Source organism: Polypterus senegalus, chromosome 6 (genome assembly GCF_016835505.1).
Source record: "Polypterus senegalus isolate Bchr_013 chromosome 6, ASM1683550v1, whole genome shotgun sequence".
NCBI classification, from domain to species: Eukaryota; Metazoa; Chordata; class Cladistia; order Polypteriformes; family Polypteridae; genus Polypterus; species Polypterus senegalus.
Genome location: NC_053159.1, coordinates 110,720,715 through 110,743,643, shown reverse-complemented (window position 1 = coordinate 110,743,643; position 22,929 = coordinate 110,720,715). Strand labels below are relative to the sequence as shown.

The following is a 22,929-nucleotide window of genomic DNA, read 5'->3' as shown; positions in this document are numbered from 1 at the left end:
AATATTCTCTCTCACAGAAGCACATTTATCAATCCAGTGTCAGCACATAATTGTGTCATAATGAAATAGGCTTCTGTATAATGATAAAATATAAGTACAGTAATCCCTCCTCGATCGCGGGGGTTGCGTTCCAGACCCCCCCCGCGATAGGTGAAAATCCGCGAAGTAGAAACCATATGTTTGTGTGGTTATTTTTATATATTTTAAGCCCTTATAAACTCTCCCACCCTGTTAACATTATTAGAGCCCTCTAGACATGAAATAACACCCTTTAGTCAAACGTTTAAACTGTGCTCCATGACAAGACAGAGATGACAGTTCTTTCTCACAATTAAAAGAAAGCAAACATATCTTATCTTCAAAGGAGCGCGTCATAAAGGAGCGCGTCAGGAGCAGAGAATGTCAGAGAGAGCACTCGCAAAGAAAAGCAAACAATCAAAAAATCAATACATGCTTTTTAAGTATACAGAAGCACCGCGATAAAGCGGCATTTTGTAGAGGAGCGTCCTATCTTCTAGGCAAACAGCCCCTCTGCTCACACCCCCTTCGTCAGGCAGAGAGAGCGAGAAAGATAGAGAGAAGCAAACAAGCACAGCGCGGGAAGCATATCTTATAGCATTGAGGAGTTTTAGTTAATATGCAATACATGCTCTGATTGGGTAGCTTCTAAGCCATCCGCCAATAGCGTCCCTTGTATGAAATCAACTGGGCAATCAAACTGAGGAAGCATGTAACCTAAATTAAAAGACCCATTGTCCGCAGAAAGCGGCGAACCAGTGAAAAATCTGTGATATATGTTTAGATGTGCTTACATTTAAAATCCGCGATAGAGTGAAACCGCGAAAGTCAAAGCGCGATATAGCGAGGGATTACTGTAATCACAAACTGTGAGCTTCTTTTTTTTCAACTATTATTGTCTAGATTTCCAAGTAAAGTGCAGAGACAGTCTGCTTTGCAAATGGCTTAATATAACAACAATGCTTTGACGTGGATGAAAAAGATTTTTTGGCTTCAAAACCTGATGTATTCATTACGTTTTAGGGCTTTTACTGTCACAAGGCCATGCTTATCTATCTTCACAAACAAACTAATTAAAATTGAAATAAAAAAAATTGAAAACACTAGCACAGCTTTTAAAACAGTATATTTTCTAAAATACTCATATTTTACATAATATTAATAACATCTTTCAAAACTTTGAAACAATTTATTTTAAATCAATTGTTTGGGCTTGTTCACTTTCCACTGGTAAGATTGCTGAAAATCTTTTCTGTTGAAATAAAACAACTATATTCAAACACATGTCTTTTTAATTCAGCAAGGATGAAAATAATGCTTAATTTTATCTTGAAATTCTAGCACAACCTAACTTTTTAATAGCTTTACTTCTGGAATTTTAGATTGTTAATCTCTTTTGATCAACTTGGTCCAAGCAGAAGCAGCAAGTAGGGTTCAAATGTCTTGAATAATTTAATTACCTACTAAAAGACATATGGTAGGTATTCCCATTTTTATAGTTTAACTGTAAATCTTCCGTAATTCAGTATGTCCTGTAAGAGAAGTGAAGTCAAGACCTGATCTGGAAATAGATGAACACATTTACTCACTATCCATTTAATTCAATCTAAACAAATATGAATTAATATACCTGTCAAGGCACACTGCTCCAAGGCAGAAAAGAAGCTGGATTGTCTTCAGGCCATCCTCACCTAGAGTCAGCAGCCAACACTTCTCAGCAAGTGCTTCTGTAACTGCAGCATCAGAATCCACTGGTGTAATCCTCAGTAAAAGCTGTCCAAGTAGTCCAAGAGTCAGGTGATATGTTTCATTCAGACAACCCACATTGGAAACAACAACACGGAACAATAAAGGAAGAACTTTCTTCAAGCTAGTTACTGAAATGGTGAATCCCTAAAAAACAAATAGATTAAAACAAATTAACCTATCAAACTACTGGCATCTGTTTATAAAAAAAAAACACAACATATAAAATCCAGGTTATGTGAAGATTAAAGGTCTGTACAGTATTGATTTTGCTTTTACAGTGGAAAAAACACTGAATAAAATATTGATGATAAATTGTAATATTAAAATATCTAAGTGTATCGATTTACGTTTCTAAAAGCAATTTTCAGAGATGTTCATCTACTCTCTGACCAACTATTTCCGAAAACATGAATAAAATGTTGTCATACACTGCAAAACCTTGTTTTGGGTCTCACAGGTATCATGGGATTCTGAAAGAATACAGATATTTTGTGAAGACTAGCAGTAGTAGGTATAAACAACATTGGTAAACATACTTTTTCCACTCCTAAAGATTCTTATTTTCAACTTTATCAAACAATATAGTATTTAATAACAACATTATTGTGAACACTGCCAAAAATAAGAAGAGACAAAAGTAAGGAAATTAATTTGCTGTCTGCAGTAGTCACTCCGGAGAAAATGACAAGGAAAGCTGTCCACCATCCCACATACTGCATAAGTTGATTATGTTAAAGATGGCTTGAAATGTAAACCAGTGGCAACACTGGGCAGATCTGATCAGCCTTGCTTTCACATAAAAGCCTGTTATTAGACAACAAGCTATTGCCATTAAGTTAGTAAAGAGATGAACCCTAGAATTGAAAATGGCTATGAATGATTATTTCCAAAGGACACACAGGAAAATGATGAGTAAGTCACATAGAGACAATACTGTGAGACTCTGATAACTGCATCACGGACTATATTAACTTCTGTGTTGACACTACATTACCCTCAAAAACAGTGTGCAACTTTCCAAACAAGCAGCACTAGATTACTAAAGAGTTAAAAATTCTCCTGAAAAATAAAAAGAGAGCTTTCAAATCAGGTGGTAAGTAGTTTATAAAGAGTATACAATGACTGATGAAGAAAATGCTGAGTAAAGGGAAGGAAGTTTACAGTATAAAACAAACTCTACTGTGTCAACAACTCCCCGTACATATTTTACACCTACCACGTCTGATGGTATGACTAGTAATGTGTTCCCCAGACCATCAGTATGGGGTGTCCATAACTGATGAACAGGATTTAGCAGCATGACCTGAAAATTATTGCAATTCCCAGCAGCCCTGGGATCACTACGCCACTGGGCAGCTTCAGCTGTTCACTTTGGGGCTGCTGAGAGAAAGATGATGATGCGCTGAATTACAAAAGGAAGTTGTAAGAATCCAGGGGATCACAATTGCCTTTTTGTGTTTTTGTTGCAGTGCTTTCACTGCAGTAGCTAAAGTATCAATTGCAGTACAATTACCCATATCTGGAAATATCACAGTTTTCTCCTGGTTTTGTGATCTGTGTCCTGCAATTGCTTTTTCATATGGTTTTGTCTGTCCTGGAAAATGCCACCATCCACAGAGTGCACTCCAAGCAGTTACAAATCATCAATAGATAATAATACTACAGTAGGACAAACCTTACGTTATTTGCAGGAGGTTGGTCACAGGGAAAATCTTTCAGCACCTTTATTTTGCAGTGATCTGTGCATTGGACTGTATTTTTGAATCTTTACCGTTTATAATTTAGTATGTATTGTATTGGTGACTTACTTATAGTTAACAAATACTTACAATAGCTAAAGTTTTCACAAACTGTACATGGAAGCTAAATGGAACAAATCAGCATATAATTTTGAGGAGAAAATCAGTTGTTAGCAGTTAAATGATGTTGAAATGGACTGAATCCTACGTTTGAATGTTGACTGAACCATTAGACAACAACAGACTGGTAACAAAATAAAGAAAAAAAATGTTGTACAAGACAGTTAAATATACTCCATACAGTATGTTTGTCTGGATTTAGATAATACAACTATTCTGAATTTCGATCAGGCATATAAGAATACAGCTAGAAGCAATGGAAACACCAGTAAATGCTAATGTTAAATTAACATGGATAAACTGAATGATTTCAGTACTTGTTGGTATAGTTAAATGTGTATTGTCATCATTAGCAAATGTGACCTTAAACCTGTTTACCAAGTATCTAACTGGAGTTAGATTTGATGGCATGTCTGTCATTTAAGGATGCAAGAGCAGATTGAAGGATATATTCTCTAACATACTGTAACATCATGGGATTTTTATAACCACAGACTACAGAATTCTATTTGTGAAATTGAAAAAGAAATGCAAACAATAAAGTACTTCAGGAATTAATCAAATCAAGCAGACAAAATAGGCCAGTTCTTGTCCTCTCATGCTTTTGTTAGTAACCAGGTTCTCATTTGTGACAACTTGAATTATCTGTTGAGTTGCAAAAGAGTAATATTAAAGTTATTTATGTGCATTACGCAATTCATATGCAGATAAATGTGGCTGAGGTAATAGTGAAGCAACTAGGCAGATACCCAGCTCTGCCAGAAAACATCTTCAATGCAATGACATTTAACACTAGAATCCCTGAAGCGTACAAAAAAACTTGTAATCCCGGACCACCTGAAATTCTTTCACACCTCATTATCAGTTCATTGTTTTCCAAATGTGTCGATCAACACAAGCAGCCCGGTGTGAGGTGCCTGGAATTGTAGAGGGTAAATAATATACCGTCAGGTGGAGAACAAACATTTCATGTGTGTTCTGTGTCTACAATGACCTATGTAAATGAAGAATGACTGGAAATGAGAGGTAGGAATTATTGAACACATAACTAAAACAGAAACGCTTTTTATGTTTTAGTAATAATTGACAAAATGTAGACATGAAGTGCATAATGTGTGAAGACTGAAGTCCAAATATCAAATAAACAAAAGGTACAAGTGCGCTTTCATTCAAGAATATAACTGAAAGAAAAAGAAATCGGGTTAGCATATGATGTTGACATGACCGCTTAGGTGGCAGTGTAGAGGTAAGACCTGCTGACTCAATCAAGAGGTTGTGGGTTTGATTACGGGCTCTTCCTAGATTTAATATTTTGAGTAGTTAGCTACTCTTATTGTTGCTATTATAAAATAAAAACATACATTTGATTTACAGCATTTCATTCTGTAACAGCCGGTGTAAATTTATGGTACTTGTAAAAGTTTTTTTTTTAATTATTATTCGGTTTTATTCTCTCAAACACTTTCATGCTCCCCCCGATCTGACACTGCTAGTTTTCAAATAAAGTTGTACGATAACAGAGGTGAACTCAGATGAGGATGAGGGTTGTACATCGGAGAAAGAGAACAGAAGCCCTCTCCACAAGAAACTTCCACTCATACATAAAAACAACACAGGTTTCCAGGCGTAAAGGTGAAAGATGGCACAATTTCGATGCAACATGAGGTTGGCCATCATCCTGCCAGTGAATCTGACACACACACATGTCCATCAACGAAACAGTAGGGCTTACAGAGCTCGCCAAGGTATTGTGCAAAGTTCTGTTTATGATTATGTTTTGTCATGGTCTTTATATACAAAAACATTTATGTTACTTATATAAAAGCCAGACCAAATGTTATTTACAGTACCTATTTACCTTGATTAATTTACTTATCTTCCTACAGTGTAAATTCACAAATAGACTGCAGAGCTTCCTATGTTTGATCGACATTGGCATGCTATGTACAGTTAGGTCCATAAATATTTGAACAGAGACAACATTTTTCTAATTCTGGTTCTGTACATTACCACAATGAATTTTAAATGAAACAACTCAGATACAGTTGAAGTGCAGACTTTCAGCTTCAATTCAGTGGGTTGATCAAAAAGATTGCATAAAAATGTGAGGCAACTAAAGCATTTAACACAATCCCTTCATTTCAGGGGCTCAAAAGTAATTGGACAATTGACTCAAAGGCTATTTCATGGGCAGGTGTGGGCAAGTCCATCGTTATGTCATTATCAATTAAACAGATAAAAGGCCTGGAGTTGATTTGAGGTGTGATGCTTGCATGTGGAAGATTTTGCAGTGAACAGACAACACGCGGTCAAAGGAGCTCTCCATACAGGTGAAAGAAGCCATCCTTAAGCTGCGAAAACAGAAAAAACCCATCTGAGAAATTGCAACAATATTACGAGTGGCAAAATCTACAGTTTGGTACATCCTGAGCAAAAAAGCAAGCACTGGTGAATTCAGCAACGTAAAAAGACCTGGACGTCCACGGAAGATAACAGTGGTGGATGAAGTTGAAGTGCAGACTTTCAGCTTTAATTCAGTGGGTTGAACAAAAAGAACTGCATCTGAGTTGTTTCATTTAAAATTAATTGTGGTAATGTACAGAACCAAAATTAGAAAAAAGTTGTCTTTGTCCAAATATTTATGGACCTAACTGTAGTATCTGTACCTTTTGTGAAAGTGTTTATTTGATATTTGGACTTCAGTCTTCACACATTATACACTTCAAGTCTACATTTTGTCAATTACTAAAACATGAAAAAATGTTTGTTTTAATTATGTGTTCAACACTGTCCACCTCGCATTTCCCGTCATCCTACATTTATGTAGATCGTTGTAGATACGGAACACACATGAATGTATTCCAAATGATAATATTATTGTATAATATTTACCCTCACACCCAGATAAACAGACTTGAGTTCTGAGAATCTTCTGTGCGACCTGAGCTGTGTTGGTGGGAAGAAGGGATAGTAAGCTGCTTGCCCTTGTGCTAATCGCCACATTTGCAAAACAAAAGACCATGATGGAGAGGTGCGAAGTAATTTAAGGTGGCCTGGGATTATGAGTTTTTTCGTAGGCTTCAGGGATTCTAGTGTTAATGTAGGAAAACTAGGTGACAAGAGGCTCTCCTACCTTGATTAATTTGTTGTTTTTTAGTCAGAAAGACAGAATGTTGTGTACATTTTTGGGAAAATTATACAACAGTACAGAAGCGTTTGACAAAATGACTGAAGAACTGAAAGTACTTCTTAAGAAATGTTGGTCTGACATATCAGACACAATGGTAAAACCAAGGTTGGATCACTCTGCCAGACCTTTTGCACTGACAGTGTATATCTAATATTCAATGAACACTATCGCAATATCTGATGCCAAATGTTTGTTTTTTTCACAATTGAACTTAATTTGTAAAGCAAATTAAGCATCCTTTCAGGTTTACACAACAGCACTGCAGCTCTTTATAAATCTTGTTGGGCCACCACATACAAAGTTCACCCTCTGCCCTATGTCATATCATCAACACAAAGAATAACTAGGAGCAACAAGGAGGACACAAGAAAAAAGGCTATAACTGTGCTTTTGGGCACCAATGGATGAAAGAAGATTTCATTAAACTTAACTCGAATAAGAAAGATACATTTTTGTTATTTACATTTGTCTAAAGCTAATAACGGAAAGAAGAAATTTTAAAATATTGCATGCAAATCCATACAAGCATACATGTAACGTATGACTAGTTCAAAGTTAACTGTGCTGTGTTCGGGAGCCTCAGTTTGCCATCTTTAGTGCAACCTTTCAGTAGTCATTCTATTATTCAGAACCTCATGATATATGCTGTAACTGAAGTACTAGCAATTAAAAAGAGACTGGGGTCTACAGGACCCCAAACAAAAACTTGCATGACACCCTAGAAGAGAAGCATGTTATAAATTACCAATTATTATTATTGATAAATTGCCATTACGGAAATTACATTGTGTAACTTCATTGATACCTTTGTCAAATTAAACTGAAGTTCACATCTGCTCATTAAAAAGATCAGATGGCAAAAATATTTTGAGAATGGAAAAATAGAAAACTCTATACCACAGAGATAACTGTGCTTTTATTTCAAAAATACTCTTTCAACAATTAATATTTTGATCTAAATAATATCATAGTGAGAAATGGTAATGCCACTCTCTAGTATACCTTATTAAATTAGGTCTTTTATGTTGGACGACATACTGTGAACAACTTATGAGACATCATATAACTAACTGCACATTTCTTTCAGTCACATTTTTCCATTTTATGAGATCGGGATGATGTCATTGCCAATATATAATATTGGCAATGACATTATAATATATAATAACCAAGAGGTTATCATCACTAAAAACAATGTTTGTAATAAATTTATTTTACAATGAAAACTTAAAGTGAAGCATGATAAAGAAAACATTACAGTAAAATGCATATACAGTAATCCCACCTTGATCGCGGGGGTTGCGTTCCAGAACCCACCACAATAGGTGAAAATTCGTGAAGTAGAAACCATATGTTTATATGGTTATTTTTATATACTTTAACCCCTTAGAAACTCTCCCACACTGTTTATAAATATTCTCACAGTTATACAGTAAACCCTTGTTTATCGCGGTTAATCCGCTCCAGACAGATAAATGAATTTCCATGAAGTAGGATTCTTTATTTATAAATCTAATATTTTCGCAGTTAGAGCATTGAAAACCTGTTTACGACCTTCTAAATACGTTTTTTAACATTATTAGAGCCCTCTAAACATGAAATAACACCCTTTAGTCAAAAGTTTAAACTGCTCCATGACAAGACAGAGATGACAGTTCTTCCTCACAATTAAAAGAATGCAAACACATCTTCCTCTTCAAAGAAGTGCGTGTAGCAGAGAATGTCAGAGAGAGAGACAAAAGTAAACAATCAAAAATCAATAGGGCTGTTGGGCTTTTATGTATGCGAAGCACCACGATAAAGCGGCCGCAATGAAGGGATCAATGTGAAGGTAGTCTTTCAGCATTTTTTTTTTTAGAGGAGCGTCTGTATCTTCTAAGCAAACAGCCACTGTGCAAACAGCCCCTCTGCTCACACCCCCTCCCGTCAGGAGCAGAGAATGTCAGAGAGAGTGAGAGAGACAGAGAAAAGAAAACAATCAAAAATCAATATGGGCTGTTAGAGCTTTTAAGTGTGCGAAGCACCGCACGGGAAGCACATCGTATATCATTGCAGAGTTTTATTTAATACGTGCTCTGATTGGGTAGCTTCTCAGCCATCGGCCAATAGCGTTCCTTGTATGAAATCAACTGGGCAAACAAACTGAGGAAGCATGTACCATAAATTAAAAGACCCATTGTCCGCTGAAATCCTCGAACCATCGAAAAATCCGTGATATATATTTAGATATGCTTACATTTAAAATCCGCAATGGAGTGAAGCAGCGGAAGTCGAAGCGCGATATAGCGAGGGATCACTGTACTATGCATTCAAAATGGAATGTATCAAATCTTTGATATGAAAAATACAAAATAAATCTTTTTTGTTATTTGCTTGAGGCAGAGTACAATACAAAATAAAATAATTTATATCTTATTGGATGCTAGAAGAAACAATGTTTAAAAAGAATCACTAGGGTATATGTTGTGCAAGAGAAAGTATTACTCCAATATTGTTTGAAATGTTTGAGATTAACTAAAAGTAACAATCTTAAAAATAATATTTTTGCTATATTCTAGAAAGCAAAATATAATAGGAAACTGTAACATTTACAATTTTACCTGGATGGAAAGCTACCAGTACAGCTGGATACAAGTGAGAAGCAATAGTGTAGTAGTACCAAACCAAACAGAAATCGGCATATGCCGTAAATGCTTTAGAAATTGTTTTCCTGCAAGAAGTATGTTTTTGTATGTTTTGACAGTCTGAAGGGCTTTTTTTATCAGAAAGATATTATAAATTTTCAAAATAAAAAAAGTGTTTCTAAAAAAATAATAAAAATAAAAGCTGAACATTTCAAAAAAACTGAAAATAGAACCAACAACAAATAAAATAATTCATACCGGTTTTACAGGAGGTAACATGGCTGCAAGTAATCCTAAAATCCTCTCACGAGAACATTCAGCAAATACTTGTTCTTGAACTGGCGTTTTAGCACTCCTGTCAAACTGTTCACTGGGAAGATTATGTGATTGGGATAATTCTTCTTTGGCACCTGCATGTAAATTTAATGGGGATTGGAGGCAGCAAAAAACAAAAAAAAAAACATTTTTTTTAGAAGCATTACATACATTAGGAACCTCCTTACAAAAGAAATACAAAATACCTTGTAAACAACTCTGATGACTTACCTTTCTCACATTGGGAATCTACATGAGGCAAAGGAGGCATCTTATCATTGTTAACAGGATTCAGAGTGTCTTCAGACAGGACTGCATTAAGTGAATTGATTTTGCCAGAAATTTCACATTCTTTTGAAATAGACAAGACTGGTTCCTTCAAGACTGTTGCCTCCTTGAGAGAAGCACGAGATACATAATAAGTCACTCTAGAAATTGTAACTGCTTTATATGAAATATATCCTAAATTGCTTCAAGAGATAAATATATTTTACTTGACAGGAATAAACTTGTATATAGATTTGCTTTTATTGTGTTACTGTGTGGGCTGGTGCCTATAACCATATGTGTAAAGATATTGCAAAAAAAAAAAGTGTGCTGGAAAGAATTACAAGTTTTAAATGATTTTCTGCCCTAAGTAATACTTACAAAGTCACTTCATCATACGTTACAATAAAAAATACTCTAAACAAGATGCAACATATATCAACTTAAGCCTGGATCTCATGCAGAAGTTTACACAAATTTCACCACATGCATTCAAAAAATTACAGATCATTATTACAAATAAAACCACTTAATTCTACTCTGTCACAGAGTAGAGCAGGCATCCTGTATCCCAAGCACTATGGCATCTTATGTCTGTCAGCTAGTTTAATTTCCTCACCATCATCTGAAAATAAATATTAAACTCAGATACTCTGTCAGATAACTAACAAGCTTTCAAGTAAAGCACCCGAGTGCTAATAATATATAACCTGGTCCACTGGCACCCGATTCCAAGGTGTGATTGCAATAGGTTAAGTAATACAAACAATGCAGAGTGCAAAATCGGCAGCACTTGACTCTAAAAAAAATGTTCTGTTGTACTATGACAAATGAGTTTTAAATAAACTTTGTGAAAATGCCCACACTATAATTATTATAGGCCCTTTGTGGAATTCACAGAGGATGAGGCTTTTGATTTGTACCTGAAGGTGAATTGACCTTCTTTATATGAGGCATTTCTGGATATCATTGTTCTCCTTAAGCAGATCATTTAAACACCTTAGGTGTTGCATCCAGTTTGCTCTCTCTTTCTTTGTTGTGCTTGTAGTACTAGGTTGTTGTACCGTGTTAGCCATTATGAATGTAGAGAAAAGCCAAGCAAAATGACACCTTTTATTGGCTAACTAAAAAGATTACAATATGCAAGCTTTCGAGGCAACTCAGGCCCCTTCTTCAGGCTTGCCTGAAGAAGGGGCCTGAGTTGCCTCAACTTGCATGTAATCTTTAGTTAGCCAATAAAAGGTGTCATTTTGCTTGGCTTTGTTGTGCTTGGAGATTTACATTTATACAATCAAGTGTCCCTCTTCTTTAGAGGTTTCCATTTTTGGCTGCACCATCAAATCCTAATTTAAATGATCTTGTTCTTTTTATTGGCAAGTTTGAAAGATGTGAATCTTAATTATGTCATCTCTTATGATGCTTGTGTTTTAAATATTCTATCCTCCTTTAAGGTAAGAAATTTGCACATATGGTAAGCTGTTCAGTTTTTTTTCCTTAAAAATTGCATGCGTACAATAAAGGATAAACTCATATGAATCTAGGTTTCTGATGATTCACAATAAAAAGACCATCAGAATATTGTAAAGAGACAACTAGTTAATGCATTCATCTTAATTGGTATCAAGTTCATCAACCCTGGCTAGTATAAGGGGCATAATTCTAAGGGATGTGTTTTTCTGACACTGACTAAGCACCTTGATATGAGCCAAGAGATATTTAATTACCACATGATGGCCAATCATAGATGCTAAACAGATGCATCTCTTCTTGGCAATAGTATACCTAACAAAAATGCTGCAAGACTAGTAGAGATTCTAAGTGTTTCCTGGAAAGAGACAGTGAATAAATGGTGCACACTTCATTTTTGGTACATGTACCTAATATAATGCATAAGGCAGAAGCTGTTCATGCAAAAACAATATATAAATGACTGCCTTAAATATTGTTTATATTTATTATATTTATAACTTGTTGGCCATGGCATACACCTTTATTCTTATTGTTCCTGTTCCAGGACCAAACACAGATTGCTCATCAAAGTGGAGGTGATTAGCATATTTTTTGAAACAGTGGAGGAAGGTCTTTGAACCTGCCAGAAAAATGAGCCACAAGACACACATTATGTGACACAATGCCTAAGCTAACATCTGCAACACTATCCAGAATAATGTTCTCTCAGTAAGCCCGTACTCGGTTCATCTCCCATGCCTAAAGGCATGTGTGCCACTTTGCCATAAGTAAGAAGGCATTTATTGAACCAAAGAACACGGTTAACAAGATGGCAAGCTTGCAAATGATTAAATTGAGGAAAGCTCTTATGTTCTCATTTAACTACTTCTTAGTTGCCTATTGTGCATCAGCTGGCATAGTATTAATAAACAATTTCTAGATTTTACATGAGTTTAGCTAGTTAGACTTGAATGAAAACAACTTTGCAACTAATCATAAATCTTTGTGATTAATTCTGCATTAACGTAATAGATGAACAATAAGTAATGTAAGTACTAGGGTTCTAAGATAGTATAAAGCTCAAGCACTGTCAAACACAAGAAAAAAAACCTTATACCATGGGCAAAACCCTCTGTTTCCCTACAGATGGCACAGGACAAATTTGAAAGCTGAAAAGCCAGGAATATCACTAGCTGCCATTAGCTTCTATCAGCTACTGATACTAGAAGCACAAGTATTCCTCAGTAAACTGACTACTTATTATCCTTCCACATCAGGTACTTTATAAGATCTGTAGGTGGTAGGCACCCTTCTGTTGAGGGTTTGTACATTACATGCTGCCTTAGAAATGCAACCAATACTATTAAAGACCTTGACCACATGCACTCATTTCTCCTACCTCCATTCTGGCAATTGGTACAGGACTATTAGCAGTCGAAAAACTTCATTCAAGCACAGGAATATTTACACTAATAACTACATGAGCGTACCTGATGTGTGCTTTTTATATCATCTGATGTTGTATTTAATGTATGATGGCATATTTGCTGTCTGTCATTGATAATATATTACTGCTATTAGTATGTCTGTTCCACTGCAAAACACAGACAAATGATAAAAAAACTGAACTTAATTCCTTAAAGATTACAAAGGGATTAATGAATAAGTGATTCATATCTACTACTTCAGTAAAATCCATACATACCTTTATTGCAGAATCAATAATACTGGAGACTGGTGAAAGATCACTAACACAGTGTTCTGAATGGACCTCCATTTCAGGTATATTGGGATCAGCACCTTCTGGTACTGATGCCATGGGAGACAATAAAGACAGCAGAGCTGAAGGTCTAAAGCCTAAAAACACAAAGAAATTCAATGCTTTGCACACTCCTATGTAAATTTGGAATGTTTCAGAGCAATAGATATTACCTCTCACCATATAGTCTACTGTTCCTAAGATACATACATAGAGATGGAGCTAAATAGGTTCTTTCATATACTGTAATGCAGTGAAAAAATATGACTCTTTCTAATATCTTATGTTTTTTCAGATTTTACATAATAAATGGCCTATGACGTTCAGGCAAAACAGAGAACGAGAATCTGAGCAAACACACAATATAGTTTTTAAATCATTAATTTCTAACAAAGTTATCCAATATTCCATCACCCATGTGAAAAAGTAATTAATTCCATACTTTCAACACTTGGTTGTAAGCTGTATCAGCAAAAGTAATCACAACTAAATACTTCCTTCAGTTTGAAATCAGTCTTATATATTACTGTAAAGGAATTTTAACACACTGTTCTTTGCAGACCTGTTTTTATTCAGACACATTGGTAGTTTTGTGAGGATGACCTGCTCATCTAAGGTCTGGCCACAAAATCTCAAGTTTAAGTCAGGACATTAACATCAACATTTTAAAATGGTTTCTTCTGAGAGATTCAGCTGTACTGTGAACTAGCTTTTGTGTTATGGGTCATAGTTCTACTGGATAACCCAGTTACTCTTCAGTTTTAGGACACAAACAGATGACAGGACATTCTCCTTAAGAATATTCTGGTAAAGTACACAATCCATGGGTCCTTCAAAAACTGTAAATCTAACAAGTCTGAAGCAGCAAAGCATCTGTGTTGTCACATTGCCATCCTCATATTTTATTGTGGGTATGACTAGCTTTATGCCAGCATTTTTTTTAGATTCAACAGGGCTGGCTGCATTCACTCAGTGGAGTCCAATTATCAGTCATGTTTGGTCACCTGTTTTAGTGAGTAACTAATGAGCCAATTATCCTTAAACATGGGCAATACAAGAGTAGGAAAACTTCACTACTTAAGCATATTAAAGTATCAATTTTGAAATGGTGTTATATGTTTACTTTGGTTCAAATATTACATTTTGTCTAAAGACCTCAAGCAATTCATTGTGACAAATATACATAAAATGAAGACATTAGGAAAGGGGAAATCTTTTTCATAGCATTATACAGTGGTTGGAGTGTATGTACCTGCGTATGGACTTTTTTTTATTTTATTGTATTACAACAAGGAGTCACGACGTAATTCACATCAATTTTTTAACATTCAAACTACTCTGTGATGTCTACGTGAAAAAATATTTTTCTAATTAAAAACAAAACAACAAAAAATGGGTAGTTTCACTATTCACCCCCTTTTTACATATTAGATTGTCACTGATATAACCAAACTTGACCACCATAATAAATGTAAAAGGAGAAATTAATTTTGATGATTAACCTTTTCCATTTTGTCCTTTCAACAAGCAGTCAGCAATGAGCCCAGTGCTGCGTGACTGCAGCAATTTGGCACTTGATAATGATTCTGAATTCAATCTTTCATCATCTACTTCTTCCTCACTGGCTAAATCAGAAGTGTAAAGGGCTAGGGCAGAAAACAGCAGCCAGGAGTAGTTATGAATATATGGTTGGATTAGTCTGTGACGGTCACTAATCCGAATGGTAACCATTGGATAAACAGTAATACGGTGGGTTGGCAAATGGCTGCAATTGAAAAAATAAAGATAATTAATAATTATGCATATTTATCATGCGGTACAGATAATTATGCTGTACAATCTAAAATGACAATACCTATCAGGGTATTTCTTGGCATTATAGCATCCAAAACATAGGTCGAAATCCTCACAAACATTGCAGTTAATCCTGCTTCCTACTATCAGTCCTTGGCAATGGTCACATGCATACTCTAAATTAACCATTTCATGGTCATCTTCATGTCCTTCAGGTTTGGCACCACCTGCCACAAAAACAAATAATTTTATTCATGAAACTAAATTATAAAATCATTTTTAAATGAAATAGTCTAAAATGTGGAAAAGGTTAAAATACTAGATATATTTTATTTAATAAATAACAGCAAAAAAAGCATCAAAGAAAAAACCTATCTTTGAGCTATGGGAAGGAAACCAGATCAACTGGAAAAAAAAGCAAAACAGACATGCTAAGAACATGTAAAACTCCATACTTCTGTGCTTGTTACAATACAGGGATTCAAAGTACTAACACCTGCTTATTTATGCTGCTATGTTTTATTGCTGGCATGCGAAAACTGTTCACAGCACTATGTATTTTTTTTGTATTTTAATATTTTTGAAATATGTAAACAAATCATGGAAGCTAACATCTCCAACTCAAAACAAAACATTGATTACATTATTTTACAAATCTGTTATGTTCCTTTAATAGATGCAATGAAATTTTCATTATTATTAAACACAGCTTTACTTAAATCCAGTATTTTTTTAACTCAAATTTATTTCTTCATCATTTTTGCCACATAAAATTAGCATATTTTAAAAGTGTAAAAAAAATACCTAGCCCACACTTGCATTTCACAGTGGATGTTTTTGCTAAATTTTAAGGCTTTTCATAACATTGAGACAACAGGACCCATTAGCTCTATTATAAAATGCCAGAGTAGGTTAGTTATTTAAAAAAAAGCTTCATTTTTTAATGCAATTTCATGTGGCAAACTAATATATACCATGATTGTGAAGAAATCATTTTTATTTGATGATGCTCACAGTTTTAGTTTTTGTCCAACCAAACATTAGACTGGGCAACACATATGACCTAAATGACTCTGACCACAGTATGACTGCTGATGAAGAGGACATATCAGAAAGAGCTAACTTGTTTCAGACATTGCAGTAGGTTTATACCTATACAGCAAGTAACATATGAAACAAATTTTGTGGGAAGAATATTCCTTAAAAGAAAGCTGATGTGGTATCTGTTTGCATGAGGTGTGATAATCACCTAATAAACAGGGCCTTCCACAGGTACCACAGATACTGTATTTCTCCAGGGCTTTGTTGTGTTGTCTTACACTGTCAATGTTTCCATTTACTACAGTAAAATAGATATCAAAGACATTTTACATATACTTCTATACGGATTAGGATGGACTCAAATCTGAAGATGCATATAATGTGAAATTCATGCAGTGTGACATATTGCAGGCTTTTCTGCAGCAATTCATTTTTAAATACAGAATTAATTGTGAAATGACATATCCCATGCATGCTAAGTCGGTTGATAAAATCAATCTAACATGTATTCAATTTGTTATCAACTGAGGTACGTTATGAAGGTATGGCTCAGCTCACATGTTACTTGCCTGCAACTTAATTTGAATTAAATAATGTTTTGAAGATTACAGCCTTTAGTTTATCACTGAGGAGAGGAAACCACAATTTCTGTCTGAAACACTGCTGGGATGGTAACAAAATTATTGTGGGCCTTCATAGTGAATAAAATAATCATTACCGTATCACCTTATTTTAAAAAAGCTGTTACAATAGAGTACAATAGAGTTGTCGATTAACTACAGTAAAATGGTATGGCGGAGGAGGTGGTGAAAGCTGCAGAGGGGTATATTTATTATATAATACTACAAAAAATAAAAATACATAAGGTACTGTGTCCACTTTTGTACAGATAAACAAATTATGATGTAATAAAGGCTAATTTTTGTCATGTTAAATATTGTAATTAAATAGCACATTATTTCAGAACTACAAGCTCACAGTACAAAGGTTAAAAGATCAAAAACATGTAACTTAAACAGAGTCAAATAAAGGTATCCTATTGATCGAAGTGGCAACAGCTAAAAAGGATGAAGAACTGTGAGAAATCGAGGTCCAAAGCCCTGCCCACTGACCCACACTATTTGTATGTGGAGAATTTGAAAAAGCAAATGCAAAGTGGAAAACAAAAATACAAAACAGAAAAAATGTAAATTCAATGAGCAGCAGGTTGCCCCAGTGCTTATTTGTGTTTTACTCTTCATTTTTGCAGCTTCATTGATGTTCAGGCTGAAAATGAAATTGAAAACGGTATAATTTTATTTTTAATTTTTGTAGCATTCTTGCAAGCAGAGTTTGAGAATGAACTTGCAAAAAACAGACTACATTTTCATTTTATAATTTCAAACTTCATTTCCTTTATTGCAGGAAAAAGAAAGCAGTACATACTTAAAAAACATGTCTTGCACAAGTCCATATCTGTGCACTGCAAACAACGGTAACGATGCCATGGAGCAATCTTGTCACATCCATCACAGGATATCTCGACATTTAGCAGGTCACAATATCGGGCAATAAACATGTGCATCTGGAATTCATGAAAAGAATGCAAGATGAATAAACTGAAAACAAATATTTTCAGCTTTCAATTTAAAATTAAATATTTATTACAAAATCAACACTACATACAGTATGTCTGAAAACTACATTTACTGAAATCATCTAGAAAAACCACTATAGCCAAAATAAATTCTTTACACCAATGTACATCTGAAGATAACATGCATCACACACATGATGTTGTTTAATCTGAAATCTGACAAATATATTAATTAATAATACAAAACAAAACAGCATCAAAATGAATAATGTTCTAATAAGGTATCATTTACATAACAAATTTAATAAATACGCACTTTCCTCCGGTCCTCAGGAGATGCTTTGGAAATTTTTTCATACCATCTCTCAAACATCCCATCTTGGCATTCATCCATCCAATCTGAATTCCGTTCATAATCAGCAATTTCATCTTCTTCTGTCCACTGACTAAAAAACAAAATTGAAGAAAGTAAGTCACATAGACCTAAATATTTTTTCATGAGTATTTACTTGTTATACTTTAACTACAAAATATAACCACAGCTGTACATATCAAAAAATTACACTTAAAAGCTGAGGCTTAAAAAAAAATCAAAAGGGACTTTAAAGCATAGACAAAAATATTCAATCTGTAATACATTGTACATGTACTTTTGTAGAAAAGCTATACCGCAGACATTCATATATACAGACATCCACTGACAAAAACATTTAATAAGCACAAAGCAGACTGCAGAAGAAGTAACATGAAACTGAAAAACTACTTAAATTAGAAAATATGTTTTTATTATCCTAAAAGAAATATCATGTAGCAGTAAGAATGCTTCCAAAGAACAGCAGTAGAAATAAAAACATTTCCAGAAATTAATACACATCATTTGTGATCTAAATCAAAACAAGAATGCATATTTTGAAGACTAAAGTACAACTGATAAAACAAAACTGAATTAAAAATCTACTTTTGGAAAGTAGCTCAGATTGCTAATAAAAACTACAAAAAATACTGACTTGTAAGAGCCATTTGCTAGTTATTTAAGTTATACTAAATGTTTGCCTATATATTAGTGCATAGTCTATGGGAGGTTCTTTCTAGCCTCTCTGACTATAGATTAGTCTCAGGTAGTGATCTGCTTGCTGTGTGTAAGGCATGGATGGCACATAGTTTTAAATGTGCCTTACATGCCCAAGAGCATGAAAGCTAACATGCTCTGTTGAACTTGCAGTGCTGTACATTTAGTGCATAAGGAAGGCAAAGTAAAGAATCTTTAAGTACAGAAACAACTAAAGTTTGACAAGAAAAGCTAAGTTTAGAGAAGAAACATTTTTTCAAGTGTCTTTTGCCTTTTACTCTACGCAACCTCTTTTCTTAATTCTTGTGTGGACTATTTGCTTTGAATTTGCACTAAATCTTTTGAGAAGTCAAGCAAAATGACACCTTTTATGGACAGATATGAGGATTGTTTGAATCTCTCGGACTGACACAGACAACCTGTCTACAGAGCCACATTACAACTAATCAAAAACTTCAAAAGACTTTGCTGGACAGTTATCTTATCCAACGATCTTGACTATACAGTGCATCTGGAAAGTATTCACAGTGCATCACTTTTTCCACATTTTGTTATGTTACAGTCTTATTCCAAAATGAATTAAATTCATTTTTTACTCAGAATTCTACACAAAACACCCCATAATGACAAAGTGAAAAAAGTTTACTTGAGGTGTTTGCAAATTTATTAAAAATAAAAAAAGCTGAGAAATCACATGTACATAAGTATCCACAGCCTTTGCCATGAAGCTCAAAATTGAGCTCAGGTACATCCTGTTTCCTCTGATCATCCTTGAGATGTTTCTGCAGCTTAATTGGAGTCCACCTGTGGTAAATTCAGTTGATTGGACATGATTTGGAAAGGCACAGTTCATGTCAGAGCACAAACCAAGCATGAAGTCAAAGGAATTGTCTGTAGACAAATCTGGGAAGGTTACAGAAAAATTTCTGCTGCTTTGAAAGTCCCAGTGAGCACAGTGGCCTCCATCATCCGTAAGTGGAAGAAGTTCGAAACCACCAGAACTCTTCCTAGAGCTGGCCGGCCATCTAAACTGATCGATCAGGGGAGAAGGGCCTTAGTCAGGGAGGTGACCAAGAACCCGATGGTCACTCTGTCAGAGCTCCAGAGGTTCTTTGTGGAGAGAGGAGAACCTTCCAGAAGGACAACCACCTCTGCAGCAATCCACCAATCAGGCCTGTATGGTAGAGTGGCCAGACGGAAGTCACTCCTTAGTAAAAGGCACATGGCAGCCTGCCTGGAGTTTTCCAAAAGGCACCTGAAGGACTCTCAGACCATGAGAAACAAAATTCTCTGGTCTAATGAGACAAAGATTGAACTCTTTGGTGTGAATGCCAGGTGTCACGATTGGAGGAAACCAGACACCGCTCATCACCAGGCCAATACCATCCCTACAGTGAAGCATGGTGGTGGCAGAATCATGCTGTGGGGATGTTTTTCAGCGGCAGGAACTGGGAGACTAGTCAGGATAAAGGGAAAACTGCAGCAATGTACAGACATATCCTGGATGAAAACCTGCTCCAGAGCGCTCTTGACCTCAGACTGGGGCAACGGTTCATCTTTCAACAGGACAACGACCCTAAGTACACAGCCAAGATATCAAAGGAGTGGCTTCAGGACAACTCTGTGAATGTCCTTGAGTGGCCCAGTCAGAGCCCAGACTTGAATCCGATTGAACATCTCTGGAAAGATCTTAAAATGGCTGTGCACCGACGCTTCCCATCCAACTTGATGGAGCTTGAGAGGTGCTGCAAAGAGGAATGGTGAAACTGGCCAAGGATAGGTGTGCCAAGCTTGTGGCATCATATTCAAAAAGACTTGACCCTGTAATTGCTGCCAAAGGTGCATCGACAAAGTATTGAGAAAAGGCTGTGAATACTTATGTACATGCGATTTCTCAGTTTTTTTTATTTTTAATAAATTTGCAAAAACCTCAAGTAAACTTTTCTCACGTTGTCATTATGGGGTGTTGTGTGTAGAATTCTGAGGAAAAAAATGAATTTAATCCATTTTGGAATAAGTCTGTAACATAACAAAATGTGGAAAAAGTGATGCACTGTGAATACTTTCCGGATACACTGTACATTGCTCTCCGCTCTTGCTAAATGAATCTTCGCCTGAAGAGGTCTATTAATTTTTCACATTTAAGATGTCTCACTTAAAGGTTTTCCAATGTTGTTATTTGTCCTAGTGTCTATATAAACACAGGGAACTCCAGTTTCTATATTACATCTTGCCTGAAGAGGGGGCCTGAGTTGCCTCGAAAGCTTGTATATAGTAATCTTTTTAGTTAGCCAATAAAAGGTGTCATTTTGCTTGAATTATTACTACATTGATAATGGCTAACACAGTACAACACCCTAGTACTACACTAAATCTTTTGAAATGAATTTTTGGACTAAGAGATTTCTTTCGGCACACGTTTGACCAGTGCTTGATCCTGCCTTATGCACCAGCAGCTGCACTACTAATAACAATAAAAAAAACCAAACATGAAATAAAGAATCATATACAGATATAAATGTTTTTCTTTTCCCTTCTATGAAGTGAGGACTACATAGCAAGAAAAACCTTTTTCTAAAGCCAGAATAAAAAAAATACAGTATAAGAGCATGACTCTATGTCTTAATATTGAGGAAAAACAAATCACAAGAATCTCCAAAGCACCAAAACAGTAGGACAACTATTTAAAAACTTAAGCAAGTTAAACACTTACCTGATGGCCATATCGTGAACACTTATATTCTCTTGTGACATGGTAAACAGTAAGTCAGCAAGTTTTATATCATTAAACAGGGAGAGATCTTGCACTTCCCAACTCATATCCAGTAGATGAAGCAAGCAAGTTTGCACACAAGAAAGTGCAGGAAGCAGTGACCTATGAACACAGAATAAAAATACAGTTAACTTATTGGCGATTGTTTTTTTGTAAACACATGCATGAAGTTTACAATGTATTGATAGGTCACACCATTATGAACATCCAATGTAAGAGAGACAACCTAAATTTCAGCCTTAGATTATAGTACTAGGGTGTTGTATCGTGTTAGCCGTTATGAATGTAGAGAAAAGCCAAGCAAAATGACACCTTTTATTGGCTAACTAAAAAGATTACAATATGCAAGCTTTTCATTTTGTATATACAGTCATGTGAAAACATTAGGACACCCTTTGAAAGCATGTGGTTTTTTGTAACATTTTTAATAAATGGTTATTTCATCTCCGTTTCAACAATACAGAGAGATTAAAGTAATCCAACTAAACAAAGAAAACTGAAGAAAAGTCTTTTCAAGATCTTCTGTAAATGTCATTCTACAAAATGCCTATTCTAACTGAGGAAAAAGATAGGACACCCTCACATGTATTCCCTCTTAAATTGGCTCAGATCTCACACAGGTATATCACACCAGGTGCACATAATTAGTAGATCGTTACTCTGCATGTTGAATGAGGCTTGCCCTATTTAAACCTCAGACATTTAGTTTGGTGTGCTCCTGACTGTTGAAGTGAGAGTGAGCACCATGGTGAGAACAAAAGAGCTGTCAGAGGACTTCAGAAAAAAGATTGTAGCAGCCTATGAGTCTGGGAAGGGATTTAAAATATCTCAAAGATTTTGAAATCAGCCATTCCACTGTCCGGAAGATAGTCTACAAGTGGAGGGCTTTCAAAACAACTGCCAACATGCCCAGGACTGGTCGCCCCAGCAAGTTCACCCCAAGAGCAGACCGCAAGATGCTAAAAGAGGTCTCCAAAAACCCTAAAGTGTCATCTCGAGAACTACAGCAGGCTCTGGCTACTGTTGATGTAGAAGTACATGCCTCTACAATCAGAAAGAGACTGTACAAGTTTAACTTGCATGGGAGGTGTGCAAGGAGGAAACCTTTGCTTTCCAAGAGAAACATCGAGGCCAGACTGACATTTGCCAGAGATAAAGTTGACAAAGACCAGGACTTCTGGAATAATGTTCTTTGGACAGATGAGTCCAAAATTGAATTATTTGGACACAACAGCAGAGGACATGTTTGGCGTAAACCAAACACAGCATTCCAAGAAAAGAACCTCATACCAACTGTGAAGCATGGAGGTGGAAGTGTCATGGTTTGGGGCTGCTTTGCTGCAGCAGGACCTGGTCAGCTCACCATCATAGAATCCACGATGAATTCTACTGTGTATCAGAAGGTGCTTGAAGAACATGTGAGACCATCAGTTAGAAAATTAAAGC

The 22,929-nt window shown here is 35.6% G+C and overlaps 1 protein-coding gene across 2 annotated transcripts in view; it reads right to left on the bottom strand.

Annotated features, from left to right (window-relative positions):
• Positions 1 to 22,929, bottom strand: part of zzef1 (zinc finger, ZZ-type with EF hand domain 1) — a 273,801-nt gene that overhangs the window by 60,055 nt on the left and 190,817 nt on the right. For both annotated transcript variants that reach the window (XM_039756776.1, XM_039756777.1), the window contains 9 exons: positions 21,424 to 21,585; positions 17,958 to 18,087; positions 17,491 to 17,629; positions 15,086 to 15,251; positions 14,733 to 14,995; positions 13,177 to 13,328; positions 9,987 to 10,149; positions 9,699 to 9,850; positions 1,649 to 1,911 (listed from right to left, as the gene is read on the bottom strand). In XM_039756776.1, the coding sequence (XP_039612710.1) occupies positions 1,649 to 1,911; positions 9,699 to 9,850; positions 9,987 to 10,149; positions 13,177 to 13,328; positions 14,733 to 14,995; positions 15,086 to 15,251; positions 17,491 to 17,629; positions 17,958 to 18,087; positions 21,424 to 21,585 (1,590 nt within the window). The remainder of the gene's footprint in view (positions 1 to 1,648; positions 1,912 to 9,698; positions 9,851 to 9,986; positions 10,150 to 13,176; positions 13,329 to 14,732; positions 14,996 to 15,085; positions 15,252 to 17,490; positions 17,630 to 17,957; positions 18,088 to 21,423; positions 21,586 to 22,929) is intronic.